The 21449-nt window shown below is 47.8% G+C and overlaps 1 protein-coding gene across 2 annotated transcripts in view; it reads left to right on the top strand.

The window, feature by feature from the left end:
• The first annotated feature begins 468 nt into the window (after positions 1–468).
• Positions 469–21449, top strand: part of Fam178b (family with sequence similarity 178 member B) — a 97964-nt gene continuing 76983 nt past the window's right edge. The window contains exons 1-4 of one of the 2 annotated variants that reach the window (XM_021631610.2): positions 469–687; positions 1905–1966; positions 4721–4834; positions 16658–16810. In XM_021631610.2, coding sequence (XP_021487285.1) covers positions 475–687; positions 1905–1966; positions 4721–4834; positions 16658–16810 — 542 coding nt within the window. In that variant the 5' untranslated portion in view covers positions 469–474. The remainder of the gene's footprint in view (positions 688–1904; positions 1967–4720; positions 4835–16657; positions 16811–21449) is intronic. The other variant, XM_021631608.2, reaches the window with a different exon arrangement.

Below are 21449 nucleotides of genomic sequence, written 5' to 3'. Positions count from 1 at the left end.
TAGCAGACACGGGATTTAGGATCTTTAGGTTTCTTTTGGCATTCACCTCACCTATCAAGGAGGTCCACTGAGGACAGAGCATCCCACGGTTTTCAGATGTGACCGCAGAAGACTTTGCTAGCCCTGCCTGGTGGAGGAGGCAGGCATCACCTGCACAGGTAGAGACATGATGAAGGCAGGGCCAAAGGCAGTCCTGATGGCCAAAGGCAGACCTGATGGGGCAGTCATTACCCTTGCAGTCCCAAATTGTCCCTGTTCTTACCCAGTGTGGCTTGATGTCTGGGACACAGTTGGCATGAATGAGGACCCCATAGTGCTGTTTTCATATCCACAGGGGTCCAAGCAGCCACTGCTTTGCCTGTCCTTTTGCCTAACCTGAAGTGCAGTCTCTTGGACCAGCCCCATCTGCACTCAGTGCAAGAGCTCTTCAGACCCACAGTGGCTCTAACTCCCAAGTCATTGAAGAGGCCCAAGATGCAGATGTCCCGGGACTCGTTCCCCACAGACTGGAGCCCACCACCTGTGGAATTCCTGAAAAAGAGCAAGAAGGTACTTCAGGCCCACAGGAGACCGCCTGAGGACATGGAGAAGGAGCACCCAGATTCAGATCAGAAGGTGGAGCTGGCCTCACTGGAGGAGCTTTTCTGGAACATGGCGGGTCCAAGCCAACAGGCTGTGACCCCAGAGGTAAGTAAGCCCATGGCCACCTTGGCTTTTCCTCCTTGCCCACTCCCTTTAATGACCCCAATCCTTTCAGACCACGCCTTCCATCGCCATGCTCCAACTCCCCTTGTGTACACAGTGCCCCCTCACTAGCACCTCTGTCCCAGTTCTTGATCATATACTGTACTTCTCCCCGACCCTAGGGCTCTCCCAGCTGGGAGTACAGGCCTCAAGCCAGGTCCCACTCCTCCCTGTGTTTCCGCTTTTAGCCTTTGCTCCTGAAAGCCAGGGGGTAGCGGCAGATTCAGTGCCATTTGTGCATGGGGCTCCTCAAGGCTTTTGTGTCTTAAGGGTGAGGGGTTGGCTTGGAGCAAGAGGGACCTCATGTTAGGATCCTAGCTTGGTAGCACACAAAGACCATAACTGAGGTTCAATAATAGAGATCCTAAATGAAGACTAAAGACTAAAGTCTTTGTAGGAAGAGCGAGCATGGGACTTAAGGGCCCATGGGCTCAGGAACTTTATTCTAAACATAGTGCTTCAATGATTTGCAATAGCCTAAGATTGTCAGTAGCCTAAGTGCCTGCCACTGGGAAACTATGAACTATGTTCTAGTCATATGTAAGAACACCCTGACAGCCAGGGGTGGTGGTGCACGCCTTTAATCACAGCACTTGGGAAGCAGAGGCAGGCGGATTTCTGTGAGTTCTGGTCTACAAAGCAAGTCCAGGACAGCCAGGACTACAAGAGAAACCCTGTTCCCAAAACAAAACAAAAAAACCCTGACAATGATAATTGAGCACATAGCACATGCACACACAGATGCACACACATGCACACATATATACGCACACACACACACGCACACGCATACATATGCAAACCTGTGCATGCAGTGTAGATTCGCACACATGCACACATTACACACACACCATCTCTTTGGCATTGGTATGATGACACTCAAGATGAATTTCTGATTGGAAAGAACAGTGCAGGTGAGGTGTGTGGTATACATGCCTAGGTTACAGGGACTGATGAGATCGATGCTTCGTCTGAGAGCACATACGCACATTCACCTGCAGCTGCCTGTGGGCGGGCACTGGGAGAAAACCTTCATACTTTGGAATTTAAAAAAAAATCATGTGATCATATCATCTGTTCAGAAAAGTGAGCAGAGTGCATTAACGTCCAGTTTCCTGTCTGTTTTTCCCTTCCTCCATGCCTGTGTCCTGTCATTCCAGATTTTCTCTGGGGGTTCAGGATGCTATGTCAACAACTTAGATTATCTGCTGCAAGAGAAGAGGTGAGCAGGGGCTGAGCTTATGGGGGTGGGGTCATTTCAGTGAGGAATCAGAGTGACCCCTGTGGAGATGGGGCAGCCTTCCCAGCAGGTGGGACCTGCCCTTTGTGCTCTGACAGCCAGGTCTAAGAGGGGGTTCCAAAATGGAGGCTCTGGGCCCCCTCCCACAGCAGGAGCATAGTCCCCACCCAGGTCCATCTTCCTCCCAGTCTCCACCCCTGTCCAGTTCATGCCACGGGCTGTCCCCTCCGAGGGACATGGACAAGAAGACAGCTGTGGTTCACCCTGACTCTGGCAGGTTTTCCTCCTCGCTTTATCTGATCACACTCTGCCACCTTCCTGCCCCACAGCACAGCACATCTCCAAGAAGTGCGGCTCTGCGTGCCTGTTCCCCTCAGTTTCTGAAGTTGATCAAAAGTAGACTCTCTTAGCTGAGCAGCTGCTGTCAGACCACACTTGTCAGTCTCTTTTGAGTGACCTCTCAGGGAGGAGGCTAGCTGGCATGGAGGGCCCTTTGGAGTGGAGCTGTAGACTCCTCCTGTGCACAATAGATGGGTCATGCCGTGAGGTGGCCAGGAGCAGCTGCTCATGTGCGCGGCTTGTTTGCTGGCCTGCTGTTTGATGGTGTCTAAGCAGATTGTTCTCATGACCTAATTCTTGCCTCTGCCCCTTTCCGCCTGCCTGTGTGTGCACAGACTAAATGCAGGCTAAGCACAGGTGGAGCTCCTGCCTCCCCACTCCTGCTGGAAGCGCCCGTGCCCGCCTCCACAGGATCTTTTCTTAGAACACAGTCCTGCATTCTTGCCCAAAGAGTGCTGTTAGATATACTCCTGGGGTGGACAGTTATTTCTCTGGCTTTATCAATGCTGCCTGCTCCAGTCACTCTACCTTCTTCTTCCATGGACTTTAGTTTTTAATATCTCAGAACTATGCTTTGGGATGTGAGGCTGATGGTGCCACTCTACTTCCCTGGAAACTTCTCTTGAATCTGGTGTTTTCCATACGTGTCAAGTTGCTGAGAAAAGGCCCCGAATAGCTGGCTTGCCTCTGAACCTTGGAGAGGGAGGGATAATGTCTTAAAAAGGCAGATAGGACAGGCCATGCTGCTCTGGGAAGGCTGGGACAGGAAATCTGGGCACTGACGGGAGGGACGTGGCTGGAGATAAAGCAGTGATGTAGTAAACCAGTTGGACACAACCACTGACTCATGGGAGCATCTTAACGGGCAGAAGTGTGGTTTTCTGTTTGTTATACAAAGCTCACATAGACTGTCTTGGAGGAATGGGTGAGAAAGTAGCAGAGCTGAGAGAGTGGGTGCCTGGGGAGGGCTCCAGGCTCCTCATGGGGTCTGAGGCCTGAGCTGCTAGCTTCTAGATTGTTTGGGGAATGAAGACTTAGACATGTGACATGAGTGGTACCAGTCACACAAGCTAGAAAATCATCAGGTATAGGGCCGGTATCAGGGTCTGAGGGTCTGCACGAGGGAGACTTTGGCAGGAGATAGGATTTTTCAGACTGAGGGTCTTTGGGTGCAGCCATAGGGAAACCCTAAGATGGGCCAAGTAGGGAGTGGGGATGCCCCAGGTTTTTTCAGCAGCCTGTGGAAGCAAGGACAGGGTAGGCTGTAGGATGTCTGGATGCCTACTAGAAGTTTACAGGAGTGTTAGGGCAAGAGTGATGAAGGACTCCATCTCTTCTGTTGCTAGAACAGTACCTCTTGCTGGAAGGTTATAAAGAGGCTATTTGGATCACAGTTCTGGGAGTCCAAGAGCATGGTCTGGCTGGCATCTATACAGCTTCTAGTGACAGTTTTATATTTTATTCTCCTCCCCCCCCCCCCCCCGGTGGCAGATGGAAGGGAATACAGGAGAAAATAGTATTTAAAAACAGCAACAACAACAACGTAGGGGCTGGAGAAATGGCTCAGTGGTTAAGAGCATTCATTGCTTTTCTGAAGGTCCTGAGTTCAATTTCCAGCACCCACATGGCAGCTCACAACTGTCTGATGTCGTCTTCTGGTGAGCAGTTGTGCATGCAGACAAAGTACCCATATACATAAAATAAATAAAAATAAATGTTTAAAAAATGGTATTCACCCATTCACTGAGAGCTCCATGTCAGAGCCCAGTGCCTCTTGATAGTCACTCTACCTCTTAGTGGCCTTTCTCTGAAAATTACATTTCCATATGAGTTTGAAAAGAACACGCAAAGCATAGCAGGGAGTTAGGGCTCCAGCAGGGCAATGGTGGGTGTACCAGGCTTTAGTGAAGGCTAGCCAAAGTGGAGAGGTTGGAGGAAATAAGGCACTCCTGCATGACAAAGGGGCAAAGGATAGGGAGAGAAAGGGCTGAGCTGGGAGGGAAGGCTCTGGTCTCTTGAGGGTAGAGAGGCAGCTGCTAAGTCGGGGCTGGCTAGGACCTAAGGGTACAGACTCCTCTCCTGTACTAAGCTCTGGGGTAATAGAGGAACAGATCCAGATCTGGGGACGTTACAGAATGAATGACTGTCAACACAAGCTCCACAAATAAAGATACTTAACATTGTGTGGCAAAAACTGTCTTCTTTCATCATTGCCCACTGGAGACAAAGCAGAACTCTGTTCCCCAGAGAGTCAATATCGGAGCCCTGGTTTAGGATACCAACAATGTGGCCTTGCACCTCCTAGGCATGCTGTGTTGGGGAGGTTCCTGTAGCCTGTAAGAGGGTGGAGAGCAGGTAGTGGTGCTGACGCTGGCTCAGGCTCTCATTTCCCCAAAGACAACAGGCCCTGGAGCAGAAATGGGAGCAGCTGTTGCAGCAGGAACACCCCAAGCTTGACTCCACTGAATGTGATGAAGATGACAGAGAAGCAGTTCTCACACCCGAGCACAGGTAGGAGCAGGGCCTCTATGGGTATGGGCAGAGTTTTACCCAGCAATTTGTGCCACCTTCTCTTATGGCACTGTCATGCTTTGGTTCAGGAAATATCCAGACAGCTGCTGCTGGCCTTCAGAGAACGAGCAACCTTCTAAGACACAGATGATAAAACAGTCCAGTTATCAGCCAAGTTCATAGAACCCTGTCTCATGGGGAAGATCTATACAAACCACAGTCTTAACTGAAAACTGCCTTTGGAGGGAGATTATGCCCACATAACAATTTCCTCATCTTTCCCTGACTGGGAGAAGGAAGATGGCCATAGTGCTATCTTCTAGCTTTGTTGGCTCAGATTTCACTGGGCTGCAGTTGGAGGAAGAGCTGAACTCCTCTATACCCCAAGGTCTCAGGTGCCTAGAAACTGCTATGGAGTCCATCTTTATACCATTCTGTTTTCCATGTGTGGTGGTTTAAATAAGAAGGACCCATAGGCTCATATACTTGAATGCTTAGTCACTGGGGAGTAGATTCTGAAAGGATTGTAGGATTAGAAGGTGTGGCCTTGCTAAAGGATATGTGTCACTGGGGATGGGCTTCAAGGTTTCAAAAGCCCATGACAGGCTCAGTCTATCTCTCAGCCCGTGCATCAGGATGTAACTCTGAGCTATTGTTCCAGCATCTGCCTGCATGCCACCGTGCTCTACTCATGATGAAAATAGACTAAACCCTCTGAAACTCTAAGCAAACCCCCAATAAACTGCTTTATTTTATGAGTTGCTTTGGGCATGGTATCTTGTCACAGCATTAAAACAGTGACTAAGAGAGAAGTTGGTACCAGGAGTGGGGTATTGCTGTGACAGGCCTGGCCCTGCCATCTTTTGGGGGAATATGGGAGAATTTGAGATTTTGGACTAGAAAAGTGGTCGGACACTTAAAGTAGGGCTTACTGAGTCATCCTTGTAGGAGCTTAGAAGACAGTGCAGCTGGAGTGATTTGAACTGGGGCCCAGCTCAAAAAGTTCCAGATGGGAAGAATATTAGTAAGAGACCTAGAGACTATTCTTGTGATATTTTGGCAAAGAATGTAGTTGCTGCTTATCTGAAGCTAAACTGAACAATTTTGGATTACTGGCACTGGCTGAGGAGAATTCAAGACAGCCTAGTATTGACTTTGTTGCTTGGTTATTAGTGGCCACATTTATATGGGTTAATAATGAAAAGGAGCAAGCTGAGCAAGGAGAAGCTTAAAATGTACAGTTTGAAAAGAAAAGGAGCATTGGGAAGTATAATAATAAAAATCCAGTGCTCAAGAAGATAAAAGCCTGATGCTAAATGGAATAAAGGGAGCAGTGACCTCAAGGCAAGACCCCAACCAGCTGTGCTTCCACGGAAAGGAACTGAAGAAACGTTTAATCATTGAAGGAAACAACAGGAAGCAGGTGAAAAAGTAATTGAATGAGGGGTCCGGGTTCCACCCCATCAAGCAGTAAACTTGGCAGCTTCAGCTGTGGTGATTCTGGCTAAAGAGTCAAGTATACAAGAAAGAGGTCGCAGAATCTCCCTCCACTCCTGAGGAAAGTGGCTGAGGCCAGGAGTGTGTCAGGGGTGTCCCTGCCTGGAGACCCAGAGAGGCCATTGCATGAAGCTGTGAAGGTGAAGCCTGGATTGCCTTAGAGAACCCCAAGATGTTAGAGATGCCAGAGTCCTGGGACACCTGATGAGGAGAGGTACAGACCGGGTGTGGAACCAGCACAAGAAAGGGAAGTAGGCTACAGTCAACAAAGCTGAAGAGAGTTGGAGATCTGAAGAGTGCTTTGACATGAGACGTGGAGATGCAGAGTTTGGAGTTCGCCCTGCTGGTTTTCAGTCTTGCTTTGGTCCATAGTTTCCTCACTATGCTCATTATGCTCCTGTATTAGTCCATGTTTTCTAATGAGTCACTAAACTTATGGAATGAATATATATATATGTATATGAATGTTCATATATATGAACATATACATATATATATATATATTTATATGGGATTTATTGGAATGACTTACAGGTTGCATTCCAGCTAATCTAACAATGGCTAGCTATGAACAGAAAGTCCAAGAATCCAGTAGTTGCTCAGTCCCACAAGGCTGGGTATCTCAGCTGCTCCTCTGTATATGCTGGAATCCCAAAGAAGTAGACTTTAATGCCAGTGAAGGAATGGATATGCTAGCAAAGCAAGGGCAAGCAGGCAAAAAGCAAGTTTCCTTCTTCTATGCCTTGTTACAGACTTCCAGCAGAAGGTATAGACCATATTAAAAGTCTAGCCCTAAGATACAGATCAAAGGCTTATGTCTTCCTGCCTCAAGATTCCAGATCAAGGGTGTGTGTTTTCCTACCTCATAGGTCTGGACTAGAAGGTGATTCACCTACTTCAATCCAAGAAAACGTCTCACAGGTGTGCCCTTCGTTTCTAGATTATAGTTCATTCCAGATACAGTCAAGTTGACAACCAAGAATAGCCATCATGTTTACTCCACAGCACCTGCCCATTTTGAATGGTAATGAATATTCTGTGCAATTGTATATTGGTTGGAAGTATGTGATCTGCTTTTTGTTTTGTTTTATGTTTTGTTTTTGAAGCAGGGTGTCTCTGTATAGCACTGACTGTCCTGAACTCACTCTGCAGAGCCAGGCTGGCCTCAAATTCACAGAGAGCTGCCTACCTCTGCCTCCCAAGTGCTGGGATTAAAGGCGTGTGCCACCACCACCCAGCACTTAGTGGTTTTGATATTATAGAAAGTTACTCTTAAGCAATCGCCATGAGTCTCAGAAGAGACTTTGAGCTTTGGACTTTAAGCAGGATGAGACTGTGGGGAATTTTGAAGTTGGACTGAATGCATTTTTGCATTATGATATGGCCATATAAATCTATAAGGGTCCGAGAATGGAATGTGGTGGTTTGAATAAGATGGCTCCTGTAGACTTGTATATTTCAATGCTCAGTCACCAGGGAGTGGAATCTTTGATAAGATGAGAAGCATTTGGAGGTGTGGCCTTGTTGGAGGAAGTGTGTCATGGGGGGGGGGCTTCAAGGTTTCAAAAGCCCATGGCAGGCCCAGTCTCTCTCTGCATATGGATTGGAATGTAGCTCAAAGCTACTGCTCTGTCACCTGCCTGCATGCTGCCATCCTCTCTGCCATGATGATAATGGACTAACCCTCTGAAAGGAAGCCCCTCATTAAAAGCTTTGTTTCAGGAGAGTTGCCTTGTATAGTGTCTCTTCACAGCAATAGAACAGTGACTAATACACCATGTATCTGAACCCTTAGGGCTGATGTGAGAGTTTTGTGAGCTAGACATAAACAACAGAAATATGCTTTTCTTGCTTGCTTGTTTTGCTTTGTTTCACTTTTCTTTCTTTCTTTTTTTTTTAAAAAAAAAAAAAGGAAAAGTGGTTTTTCTGTATAGCCCTGGCTGTCCTGGAACTCGCTTGGTAGACCAGGCTGGCCTCAAACTCACAGAGATCCACTGCCTCTGCCTCCAGAGTGCTGGCATTAAAGGTGTGCTCTGCTACACTCTGCTCTTAGAAATCTTCTTTTCACAGAGTATTTTAGAGACTCAGAGTCTGAGTCATGGAGCTAGAGAGAACGCTCATGTCCTCAGATGGAGCAAAGGGCTAAAGACCTCTCTGGGTTCACTGATATGTTTTGGGTGTGTTTGGAGCTTTTTCTTTGAGTGTTGGAGGGTAGACCTAGGGCTGTGTGCGTGCCAGGTACACATTCTTCCTCCGGGCTATACCCCAGCCTGCGGTCTCACGTACAGTGATGATAGCCTTGTCTACGATGGTTCCAACCAAAGAGAAGGCTCCTGCCTTGCTGGGGCTAGGAGTCACTGTAGGCAATTTGGAAGCATACTTTCAGTCTATATGGCTCCAGGCATCCATGGCTTTGCCTTTTCATTCATTCATTCACCTACCTGTCAGTGTTTACTGTCAGCTTGTGCCAAGCTCTATGGCATCATGTTGCTTGCTCTCAGCTCAGTGAGACAAACAATAAACAAGACAAGTTATACAGAAGAAAGGGTAATAAGGGAAGGAGGTGCGAGGAATGCTGGAACACTGGGAGGGGTGTCACTCGGTGAGGGGTTAGGAAAGCCTTTCTGAAGGGACCTGCTAAGCACATCTGAAGCAGTGAGAGCCAGACTTGGGCCCTTTGGTGCAAGCACAGTTGGTGTGGGGCAGCAGTGAGATGAGGACAAGGACACAGGTCAGGGAACTAAAGATGGGTGCTGGGTCTTGGCGGGTTTTGTTCCATGTGAGCTGGCTGCCACTGATCCGACACACATCTGAATGGCATACAATATCAAAGGCAGACTGGTGGGATGGGCAGAAGAAGGGAGCCATGGGGTAGAGAGTATGAGTCCCTGAAAATTAAAATGGCTTCCTTTCCTGTGTTCTCACTACAGCATCCTCTAAGTCCAGAAGATGGGGTGTTTCTCTCCGCCGAAAGAGGATGTTCTCTATAGTTTATATGCTGTCTGCCTGGAGACCATCAGAGCCCACAGTGGGGGTTCCATCCCAGTGACTGGCCCCTGACCCCATTCCAGATGCCCTTCACAAGCCCAGCTCATTTACTTGTCCTTCCAACTGACTCAGTGTGAAATGGGGTTCAGACAGACAGCCCATTGCTTTGGTTCCATGAATTTGCTCGGATAGCTCACAGGACTCAGAAACTTGTTATAAAAGATATTAGGAGGGGCTGGAGAGATGGCTCAGAGGTTAAGAGCACTGTCTGCTCTTCCATAGGTCCGGAGTTCAGTTCCCAGCAACCACATGGTGGCTCATAACCATCTATAGTGCCCTCTTCTGGCGGCAGGTATGCATGCAGACAAAACATTGTATTGACAAAAAAAAAAAAAAGAAGGAAACTGGCGAAGAGACACAGGAGTTTTGAGAAGGGGCACAGAGCTTCGCCATTGTCCCTGGGCGTGTCCCTGCCTGGGAACCTCCTTAGCTATCTGGAGGCTCTCTGAAGTCTGCCCTTTGGGCTTTTTGGAGCTTTCCTTGCACAGGCACGGTGGGCTGCATACAGAACACCACTCTGCCCGCCTTTGCGGGGTCCTAGCGGCTCTCTGCTGTGTTCCCTCCTCCAGGATGAGTCCTCAGGGATGAGGAGGGTCTTATGACTGTCGGGTAAGGCAGATCAGAGGAGATGGTGCAGATTCTGGGGGTTTCTGGGCCTTTGGAGGACCTCTTTGGGAAGGGGAGTTTTCCCATGTTTCACCTGAAGGAGGGACTCAAAAGCCAGAGACCATGGAAAACACACGACAATATCATTAGTATCACACCCTGTCTAGGCAGTTAACCCAGGAAAAATGATGCTGGTCAGAGCTATGGGCAGGTGGGCAGGACATGCAATTTCTGGCTGTTTCAGGGAGAAACTGGTTAGAGAGTTGTGAGAAAGAGACTCAAAGCAGGGGGCACCAAGGCCTTTGGCCTGAGCAGCTGGAAGATGGGGCGGGCTTTGTTTCTAGTTTTTTAAATAGGTCTCCCAGGTTGGCTGCAAAGTGCATCACCTACCTCTGCCTCCCAGTTTGGGGGATGGCAGGCAGGTGGGGTGTGAATGAGACTGCCCTTGTGTTGGAATGTCTAGCCCTTAGTTGCTGTGACATCTGCGGAGGATTTGGAGGTGGGGTCTTGGTGGAGGAGGTGTCTCACTGGAACTGGGCTTTGAGGTTTCACAAGCCCAAGACCCTGTTACTCTCTCTGCCTGCTGCCTGAGGATCAGGATCGCTACCTCTCTAGCACCACCCCTGCCTGCTTGCATGTGGCCATAATGATAGTGGACTAAGTCTGAAACTGTCAGCCAGCTCCCGATTAACTGCTTTCCTTTAGAAGAGCTGATGTGGTTATGGTGTCTCTCCACAACCGTAGAACACTACTGAGACAAGGCATGGGCCATCATACCTGGTGTAGAAGAATCTTTAATTACATGGAGAAAGGCCCAGTGATCAGAGGCTAGCTTACATGTGGGGTTTACTTGGGGAGCTCTAGGGTAAAGGGCAGGTAGGAGGCTGGAAGAGGTGAGGTTGGAAGGCACCAGGTACAGGTGATGTTTAAAAGCCTGAAAGAAGCCAGATATGACATCACATGCCTGTGATCTCAAAACTCAGAAGGCAGAAGCCAGAAAGTCACCAGCAGTTCAAGGTCAGCCTGGACTACATAGTGAGTACTTCCAGGACCACAAAGCAAGACCCTGCTCAAAAACAAACAGCCTTGAAACAAGATGAGATGGGTGAGGAGCAAGTGTAGAGGAAAAGGAGCTGGTGCGCGAGGGCTGAGGCCCATAGCTGGGGATGAGAGGTGAAAACAGGAAAGGAAACTGAGCACACTGCAGGAAAGCTGGTTCTGGGCAGTTAGTGGACAGAGAGCAGGAGGCTCAGGAGATACCATGGCTGGAGCAGGTGGAGAGGCCTAATTGAACAGCAGGCAGGAGCATAACAGGAAAGTGGGGTCAGGACTTGCGGAGTGGAGGGGAGACGTTTGGTTGACCAGTTGTTTGGTTTGTTGTTGTTGGTTGGTTGGTTTTGTTTTTCTTTCTGAGGACATTACAAGAAATAGAGCAGCTATGTTAGAAGACAGAACGGGTGGCTTTTGTTGTGGCAGGAGAGGCTGGAGGGTCACAGGAGGAAATGGCCTCAGATGCGCAGCCTTCCTTGTTTGGTGTCCAGGTTAGCCTCAGCTCAGGTGTAATGGCTGTCAGTTTGATCATACTCAGGATTTGTGCAGGGGTAACACACTGGCAGTCTTGGGGCCCTGCCTTGAGGATTCGAAAAGAAATCACACCACTTTTAATTGCCCAGAGATGATTTGGGGGTCTTTGTAGCTAGCCATTTGCCTTTTTCACAGATTGTCCCTAGACAAACTTTCTTTTTTTACAGTCTGTAAACAGATAGTAAATGCTTTAGGCTTGGAACCATAATGACTGGGCTCTGAAGTTGTAAACTCACAAAAGTTTTCTATAGAAAGTTCCCTTGTAACAAGAGTTCAGTAGCGGAGTCTGACAAAGCAGCAGAATAGGTAGGTATGTAAATGGGCCCCAGGCAGGGACTAGCCTGCAGGCTATAGTTTAGTGACCTGCTTTCTCCCCTCTTCCCCCTTTCCCCCCCTGCTCCCATCCCCCTGCCCACTGCTTTTGTTATGATGAACATAGATAGATGCCCCGCCCCATGCAGTATACAAGTCACTGAAGAAAAAACTTTATTCACCTGCATTTGAATTGAGGAAGGAGCCCCAGACCCCCTAAGGGTACAAGGTAGGACATACTTGTAAGCCTGGTACTTGGCAGGTAGAGACAGGAGAGTCATGAGTTCAGGGTCATCCTTTGCTACAAAATGAACTTGGGGTCAGCCTGGGTTACACAAGACCCTGACTCAAAGAAAAAAAAAAGTAAATCTGTCTTTATTTTTTTAAAGATTTTTATATGTATGTTTGTATGTATGTATATGACTGCTCTGACTGCATGTACACCTACATGCCAGAAGAGAACATCAGACCCCAGTATAGATGGTTGTGAGTCACCATGTGGTTGTGGGGGAATTGAACTCAGGACCTCTAACCACTGAACAATCTCTCCAGCTCAGATCTATCACTCTAAAGGACAGAGCTTGGGGATATTAATGGGATAGAGCTGCAGGCAGGGGAAAGATGGCTGAAGGCAGGGGGAGGTGACGGTGTGATGGTCTGCACGTGCACAGTCAACTTAGGATTCACATTCAGAAAAATGGCTGCACTGGTGAGCTCAGAGCTAAAGCTCTTCGTCTTCTAGTGTCAAGAGGTCATCCATGCCTGGTGGTGGCAGCGGCCCACACCTTTAATCCCAGCACTCCAGAGGCAGAGGCAGGCAGATCTCCATGAGTTTGAGGCCAGCCTGGTCTACAAAGTGAGTCCAGGACAGCCAAGGCTACACAGAAAAACCCTTTCTCAAAAAAAGAAAGGAAGGAAGGAAGGAAAAGGAAAAAGGAAAGGAAAAGAAGGTCCTCCATTGGACATGTATGCAGTCGTGAGCGGACAAGTGGTGATTCCAGCTAGTCTGAGGTGGACTTAATCGTTCCACGGTCCTAAAGCAACCCAAAGCACCATTGTGTCTGACTGTAGCTGCGGCCCTGGAGAATGGAGCAGCATCGGGACCAAAGGCAAGTGAGGCTGGATGTTTGTTCGGGTCGTCCCTGTTTCTCTTCACTGCACAAGTCTGGGAACCTCTTGTGACTGGGATAGTCACCCCATGGACATAGCAAGCCCCTTTTGCTTGCTGCCTGGGGACCCAGAGTTGCTAAGTTGTCAGGCTTCAGTCAGATCCCTGCAGGGCAGGTGCTGGGTCCTGCTGCTGCCCTAGGATCCTTTGCGGAAGTGGGTAGCAGGAGATTGAGCAGAATCAGTGTGTTGGAAATGCTGTGGAGGTCTCGCTGGGAACAGTCACACGCTGTGGATTTGGCTTCAGGGACCTAAACTCCCTGGACACACAGCCTTGGAATGAACTTTTGCAAACTCTCTGTAGTGAACTAAAATAATAGCTCTGTGAGTTAGCATGAGGACCTGAGTTTATGCTCCCAGAAGCCATGGAAAGATGGGCATAGCATTGCTTCTGTGATTCTAGGAATCTTGAAGCAAGATGGAAAGCAGCGTCAGGAGCGCCCCTGGAAACTGGCCAGCCATCTGTCCTAGAATGCACAATGCCAAGGACACAAAAAGTAAGGAAAAGGGGAAAAAAATAGATGTGGTCGTGCATAGCTTGTATTCTAGCACTGGGGAGGCAGAGGGAAGCAGATCTTTGTGAATTCCAGGCCAGCCTCGTCTATATAGTCAGTTCCAGTCCAGCCTGGGCTATGTAGCAAGTTCTAGGCCAGCCAACCTGTAAGGCTCTGTCTCAAAATAAAAAACAAAACTAAACAAACAAAACAAAACAAAAAACCCAGACAAAAAAAAAAAAAAAAAGAGGCTAAACCAGGTAGCCAGTGAAAACCAATACCCAAAGTTGTCCTCTGACCTCCAGATGAGCACATGGGGACACAAACACACGTGTCATACACATATGCACACAAAGACTATGACATTTTAAAGTTGTATTACATTTATTTATTTGGAGTGGCGTGTGCATGTGCCGCAGCTCATGTGTAGAGCTCATATGTAGGAGTTGGTTCTCTCCTTCCGAAGCCCTGTGGATCTCAGGTTGTCAGGTCTGTTGACAAGGGCCTTTAACCATTGAGGCTGGCCCACAACTTAAAAAGTAAATGTTTTTTTAAATATTGGTAGTAAGAATTGTGCTGCTTGTGACCTTTCTACTGGGTGTACACAGGATTATGTTGTCATGGCTTAACAGTCAGAAAAGTCCACACAGAAAGGGATCTGTGTGTAGCTGCTCACAGCAGAATGTGTTCGTGGCTTTGAAATCAGGGCTCATTTTCTGGGCACATGACACTCTCTGGTGGTGCTTTGAGAAAGCCTCTTTGACAACAGCCACTTTGAGGTGGTGCTTTTGATGTAGGATCATTGTGGTAGGGTGGTTCAACCTTATGCATTAAAATTAAAAAAATGACTCATGGTGTAGAAAACTGCCAACCTGTTCCATCTCTGAATGGGGCCAGAGGAAGTGGGGAGGGCCAGCAAGGCAATATGGGTGGGGAGGGGTAAGGCCAAGGGTGGGGGCCAGGCACCATCTGCCAGACAAGACGTCATGTGATCACCACAACTGTCTGTGGTAGAAAGGATCATCCCAAGCAGAATGTATGCTCATACACTAAGAATTGGCTCGAACCTTGGCAGGATGACATCCTAAATTATCTCTTTCTTAAAGTTGAAAGACCTTATGTGTGTGCTGAGACGGGAAAGGCAGGGGAAGGGAGAAGCAGATATTTAAACCACAACGTGGCCCTTTATTCTCAGCTCCAGGCTACACAGGAAATCCCTAATTAGACGGGTGACAGCGTCTCAGAATCTCCAGTGATACACATGTGTTAGAGTTAACCTCACAAAAGTCCCTTTGAGTGATGGCTTGGGGGAAAGGCCTGGACCCCTACTTATTATTGATTTCTTAATAATTTGCACATTTTTCCTTACTACAGAAGTAGTGAAAGAAGCTATGATAGAACATTGTGATAGCAAAGACATGACCAAACAAAGTTATTTTACCTTTTGTATGGTAGTTACCAGACTCTATGAAAACCCACAGAAACCGAATCTTCAGGGTTTCCACCATCATTCCCATTTATTGTGCCATTTTCTCCTCAGTACAGACTTTAGAGTCTTACCTTGGGTCACTTGACCAGAAAGTGAGTCAGGTTCACAAGGCTGGCAATGAGGAAGCAGGGTATGTGACCCCATCACTGGAGCCAGCCATTCACGTCCCAGATCCTGATAAGCCCCTAACTTTCTCTTCCTCTGGGTTTTGATGCCTCAGACAGCACATCCGATTGGGAACCCATGAGCTTCCTTCCGGCTAGAGAAGGGAACATGGTATCTGCAGCTTGCTTTTCTTGTTGCTGTCGAGCATATGCTCCATTGCTAAGAGCACATGTCTTTATAAAGCAAACAGGGAGCGCTATTCTTCTCTCCTCCCCACCTGAGTCTATCGAGAAGGTCGTAGCTGGGAATGTCAGTGGTGTGGGGAGGCTCCTGTGTGTAAGTGCCTCATGTACGGCATGTGTGTGGAGAAGTCACCCCTTGTCTGGTTTCATTTGTCATTCCTTTGGCAACCATAGTCAGCTGCTGTCTGAAAATATTAAGTGGAAATTTTCAAAAGCAAACAGTGCATAAGCTTTAAGGTGCACACCGTTCCGAGTAGTGCGATTAAATCTTGTGGCATTGCTCCATCTTGCCCAGGACACTAATTACCCCTTTGCCCTTTAGATCCACACTGACTCACCTGGGTTAGCAGATTAGCAGCCATGGCATCAGCGCTGGTGTTCAGGTAACCCTTGCTATACTTAATAGCAGTCTCAGAGCACAGAATAGTGATACAGAAAATTCGGATTCTCGGCAAAAGGCTGTTAAGCACGTCACTTAAGAAAAAAGGTGAACATTCTCAATTTAAGGGAGGGGAAAATTGTCTGCTGTAGTTTGCCAAAATCTACAGAAGAACAGATCTTCCATCTGCAAAGCTGTGGAAAAGGAAAAAGAAATTGGTGTGAGTTTTTCTGTCGCACTTCAAACTGCATAAGTTACAGCCATGGTGTGTGACAAGAATTTGGTTGTGAAAATGCATTAGGTTATAATATATGATTCAATACTAGCTGTGATTACAGGCATGCACTTAGAATCTTGGACTCTACTAAGAGATTTCGAGTGTGTGCACACGTGCACGCACACATACACACGCACACATGCGCACGCGCACGGCTTGAGCTTAGTGCTTCTCCCATCAGAGTACTGTGATTGGCTCTCTGTGCCAATTAGTTGTGTAGAGACTGTTGGTTCTCAGGACTGACCTTAGCTGAGTGCCCTTCTCCATCCGACTTTAATGGATCATGATAGAATTGCAAAGAGCAAGGAGCCCCTTCTTCATCTTGTTCCTTTCCTGTCTGTGTGCCCTGGGCAGATCTAGGGCTGACAGGCAGGGTAGCTGGTCAGGATCTGCATGCCAGCAGGCTCCTTGGGTGACCCTCATGTGTTCTGCAGCTCAAGGGCCGCTGGCCCAGCTGGCAGGGACACTCACCCTCGTGGGACCTGGTTAGCAGGTGCCTTCTCACCCCTCACTAGACGCCACCCTGGCCCTGACCATGCAGTCTCTCTTCCTTTGCCCTGTTTGCACTCTGTCTGCTGCAGAGCCAGGCGCACCTCTGACCCTGTGCTCCCCTTGCCTTCCAGGATGCTGGTGGAGAAGTTCTCCGTGTCCCTGCAGGTCATCTCGCCAGTGCACCCAGGTGAAACTGTATTTTTGCCCAGACGTCACCCTTTGCCTTGCATCCTGGACTCCTCTAGTCTAAAGCCTCGCAGCCAGCTGGAAGACCTGTTCCTCAGGTAAGCATTCTGTGCTGGCTATTTTTATGTCAGCTTGACACAAGATAGAATCATTTTAGATGTAACTTCAGTTGAGAAAATGCTCCCACTGACTGGCCTGTGGGCAGCTCACTGTGGGTGGGGCCACCCCTAGGTGGATGATCCTCAGGGCTATAGGAAGGCAGCTGAGCAAGCCATGGGGGGCGAGCCAGTGAACAGCACTCCTCCGTGGCCTCTGGGTCAGCTCTGCCTCCAGCTTCCTGCCCTAACTTCCCTCAGTGTTGGACTGTTTCCTGGAAGTATGAAATGGAATAAACCCATTTTTTCCCAAGCTGTTTATGGTCATGGTGTTTTATCACAGCAGGAGAAACCCTGACTGAGATGCACAGCAGGGGGAAGACAGGGAGCAGTGTAGTCTGTTCCAGGGACAAAGGCCACCTCAGATAAGGAAATCCAAAGCCACGTTCTGAACATGGGTAATTAATCGTGGGTAAATAGAGGTGATTGTATTTGTTTCTTTTCTGTTTCCTGTAACTAATAAAAACTGATTGACCATCGTGAAGGGAAGTCAGGGCAGAAGCTTAAGCAGGAACCTGGAGGCAGGAACTGAGGCAAGGCCGTGGAGAGATGCTGCTTGCTCCCAGGCTCACTCATGCTTAGTTACCTTTTCTATAGAGGCCAGGCTTACCTGCCTAGGAAAAGTACTTCCTGCAGTGTCCTGGCCATCTTACATCAATTAACAGTCAAGAAAATGTACCAGACATGGCCGATGGCCAGTCTGAAACAGGCAGTTCTTCAGTTGAGTGTCCCCCTTTGTAAGTGTGTCAAGGTGAAAAGCAAGATTATCTGCCACAGTAACATGGCCATACATGTCTACTTAGAAAATTTACTAATTTAGACACAAACTCTTTTTAATTATAAATATTTAAATTTATTTATTTTTGTGTTTGTGTGTGTATGTTTGTGTTTAAATGTAGGCTATGTGTGTGCAGTGCTTGAGGAAGCCAGAATAAGGTATTGGATCCCCTGGGCCCAGCAGTTGTAGATGCTGGGAACTAAACTTTGGTCCTCTGGAAGAGCTCTTAACCACTGAGCCCTCTCTCTAGCCCTTGGACGAATAAACTTTCTAAAAGCCTATTTACATTATAGGAAACATCAGGCCATGCATTTACATGTTCAAACTGCCCTTCCTCCTCTACACCCCAGTTCTTCAGAGCAGCCTGAGCCAGACTCGTCATGTGTGGCCTGGGGATCTTGTCTTAGTTAGCACAGGGCTAAGCTCTGGGCCTTCAGAGCCCATGATGGTCACTCCCACCTACAGCAGGGCCCTTATCCATAGTTATATCTCATGTCATTTCAATCACCTGTGGCCAGTTGTGGTCTGGACAGTATTAAAAGGGCAAATCCCTGGTCTGGAGAGACGGCTCAGAGCACTTCTGCTGTCTGCTCTTCCAGAGGTCCTGAGTTCAATTCCCAGCAACCAAGTGGCTCTTAAGATCTGGTATCCTCTTCTGGCATGCAGGCAGAATACTGTATACATGATAGATAGATAGATAGATAGATAGATAGATAGATAGATAGATAGATAGATAGAGTAAAATAAGACTTTTAAAAAGGCAAATCCAGAAATAACATCGGTTTTTACATTGTGTGCCATTCTGAGTAGAGTGTTGAAGTTTGTGCCATCCCACTCAGCCTGGAATATGTGTGAACCCTGCTGTTGTTTGGTTGTATCCTCACTGAGCATGCTCCCCACCATTACTCACTGAGTAGCCGGCTCCATTATCACATTGCTCCTTGAGGAGGGCTTTCATTCAAAGAGCCTCTGGTGTACTCAGTGGCTGCAGAGCACAAGCACAGGGACAGGCTGAAGAGGTGCCGTGACGCTTCCTTCCTCCAAGTGGCCTAAGGAAAGAAGAATATCATATGTGAGGGTACTAAGATGGAAGAACTGGAGAAATAGCTCAGTAGTTGAGTGCACACTGCACCCGGGTAGGGCAGCTCACAATTTGTAACTCCATCTCCTGGGGACATGACACCCTTTCCTGGACTCCACATGTCTGCACTCACAGACACACACTGTGTAGGGGTCAGAACCAGCCACTGCTGATCATCCACAGGGGGTCAACGGGTCAGACCCCCACAGAAAGGGACTTGTGTATTTGCTGGGAATACTGTGTCTTCAGTCTGTGAGCATCAGTATGGAGAAGTTTGTCCCCACCAGAGCATGCGCGGTAACACCAGCCACAGCTGCCTTGCTCCTCCTCTTCTGGGGAGTAAATTCATGTTCATTGTCCCATAATCACTGACGGATTGTTCTGTAAGGGGATTTTTGAACGGTTTACCACAATTATGCCCAACACATGGCAGTTGTGAGCTCATGTCCAAGCATGTAAGAGAAAGATAAGGAGAATTCAGAGCAGTTGCTGTCTGTCTGGTACATCTGCAGGCTGGTGACTGCGGTAGAGGCGAAATGAATAGAGAAGAGGCCCTATCACCCACCCACCCACACACCCCAACCACAGCGTGAGCCTGATCCTGTTAGTTCTCAGTTCATCTCAGCCTTAAAGATCGTAGTAACATTTGCATGGTTTTGAAGTTTTTAATTTATTGTATTTGTTATATATATGTATGTGTGTATTCAAACACACACACACATACACACATATATATATGAATGTTTTGCCTGCATGTGTGTATGCACGTGCCTGATGCCCTGGAACGTCAGAAGAACCAGGTTTCTTCTAGAACTGGCGTTATGAATGGTTGTGAGCCACCATGTATGTGCTGGGAATCAAACCCAGGTTCTCTCAAGAGCAACAAGTGCTCTTAGCCACTGCACCATCCCTCCAGCCTCCTCTCAAGCCTCCTATTCTGGAAGCTGGGAGTCAGATCTGAAGGTTGAATGAGCAGTGAAGCCTGCTTCCAAGTCCCCATTGCTCACCTTCACGAGGGTGAGCTGGCCTTTCTCTGTCCCTGCCTGACAGCATCACATTCTGGTTTTAGATGCTATTGCCCCTACAGATAGCACCTTTTCATCCATATCAATTAGTGTTTGGAGTTCCATTGTCTGATATGTGTGTGGAGGTCAGAGGACAAGTTTTAGGAGTGGTTCTTGCCTTCCACATGGTCCTGGGAATTGAACTCAGGTCATCAGGCATGGCAGCAACCACTTTTTCCATCTCAACCATCTTGCTGTTTTATAAATGTTTATATGTTATTCTGATTGGTATCACAACAACATTCCAAGAATTGAAATTTGACTGTGTGATGCTGCCATAAGTAATTCCACATGGCTTCAATGTCTTAACATATCTATTTGCCTAGTCTTTTGGAAATACACATTCTTTTCAGTTTTTCTCTGTTGTAAATGATGAATCAATGTCTAGAAGTCTAGCAGGTGTCCTTCCCTGCAGCAAGAGATTATGAGGTGAGTGTATGACCCCTGAAAAAGGTTTACCTTGCCAGAGTAAAGAAGGGACCAAATAAGGAAGTGATGAAAGTGAACGTGATGGAAATGAGAAGGAAGGAAGGAGACAGGCAGAGGAGCAGGGAAAGCAGCTGGCTAGAAGTAGGCAAGCAGGGCTGGGGTCAGGAGAGAAAGGAAGGCACCGGGGAAGGGGGATGGGATGGGGTGTTGCTGCCAATAGCAGGTTTCTGGCTCTAACAGACTGGCTGGAGGCAGGAAGTGTTGGACAGACGAGATTGCCCATTGAGCAGTGACCTGGGATCAGAGCTGCCCTGCCAAAGGGTCCAGGTGGCTTCCTGGCTTCCCTAGAGGAAGAACTCAGACCCTCCTCCCTCAGATATGCTAATGAGCAGTAGACATGGTGCTGGCCATGCCTCAGAGCAAAGGTGCTGAATCTTTGCTTTCTGGAGAAATGCCTTCATGTGATAGATAGGTCATGATTTGTGTGTAAAGGGGGCTAGGCACTGGATAAGGCCACTTCCTTGAACTGCCTTTTGTTTCCTGATTATAATCCAAGTCTTCTAATCTTGATATAAGATTGAGAGCAATGGCCATCCAGTCATAACCCTATAGTTTGGGCCAAAAACATGATCTTAGAACAGTGGTTTTCAACCTTCCCAATGCTGCCACCCGTTAGCGCAGCTCCTCATGTTGTGGTGAACCCAGCCATAAAGTTACTTTGTTGCTACTTCATAACTATAACTTTGCTACTGTTATTAGCCATACTGTAAATATCTGATAACTGAACTCTGGGGGTCACAACCCACAGGTTGAGACCTGCTGCCTTAGAGGAAGGTGCAAGATCATGGGGTCTTCCCACACAGTCAGTCCTGGGCCCCTGGCGTGGCTCAGCAGGGAAAGGCACCTGCTGCCAAGCCTGTGACCTGAGTTTGATCCCTCAAACTCACAGTGGAAGGACAGAACTAATTCCCAAAAGTTGTCCTCTCACCCTCCACACGTGAACCATGGTATACACGTACCTATACGGACACACACCTGCACGTGCAGCATACATACACACATAATTTAAAGTTAAGGTTTTTTGAGCTGACACGTTATTTTTCAAACATTGTGCAGTTAGGAGGGTCCCGACAGTCCTTAGAGGATGGGAAGCAGCTGCTGGGGTTTTGCTGTTTTTTTTTTTTTTTTATTTTTTTGTTTTTATTTTTATTTTTATTTTTGGAGACAGGG

Source organism: Meriones unguiculatus, chromosome 16 (genome assembly GCF_030254825.1).
Source record: "Meriones unguiculatus strain TT.TT164.6M chromosome 16, Bangor_MerUng_6.1, whole genome shotgun sequence".
NCBI classification, from domain to species: domain Eukaryota; kingdom Metazoa; phylum Chordata; class Mammalia; order Rodentia; family Muridae; genus Meriones; species Meriones unguiculatus.
This window is presented reverse-complemented; position numbering and strand designations above follow the sequence as displayed.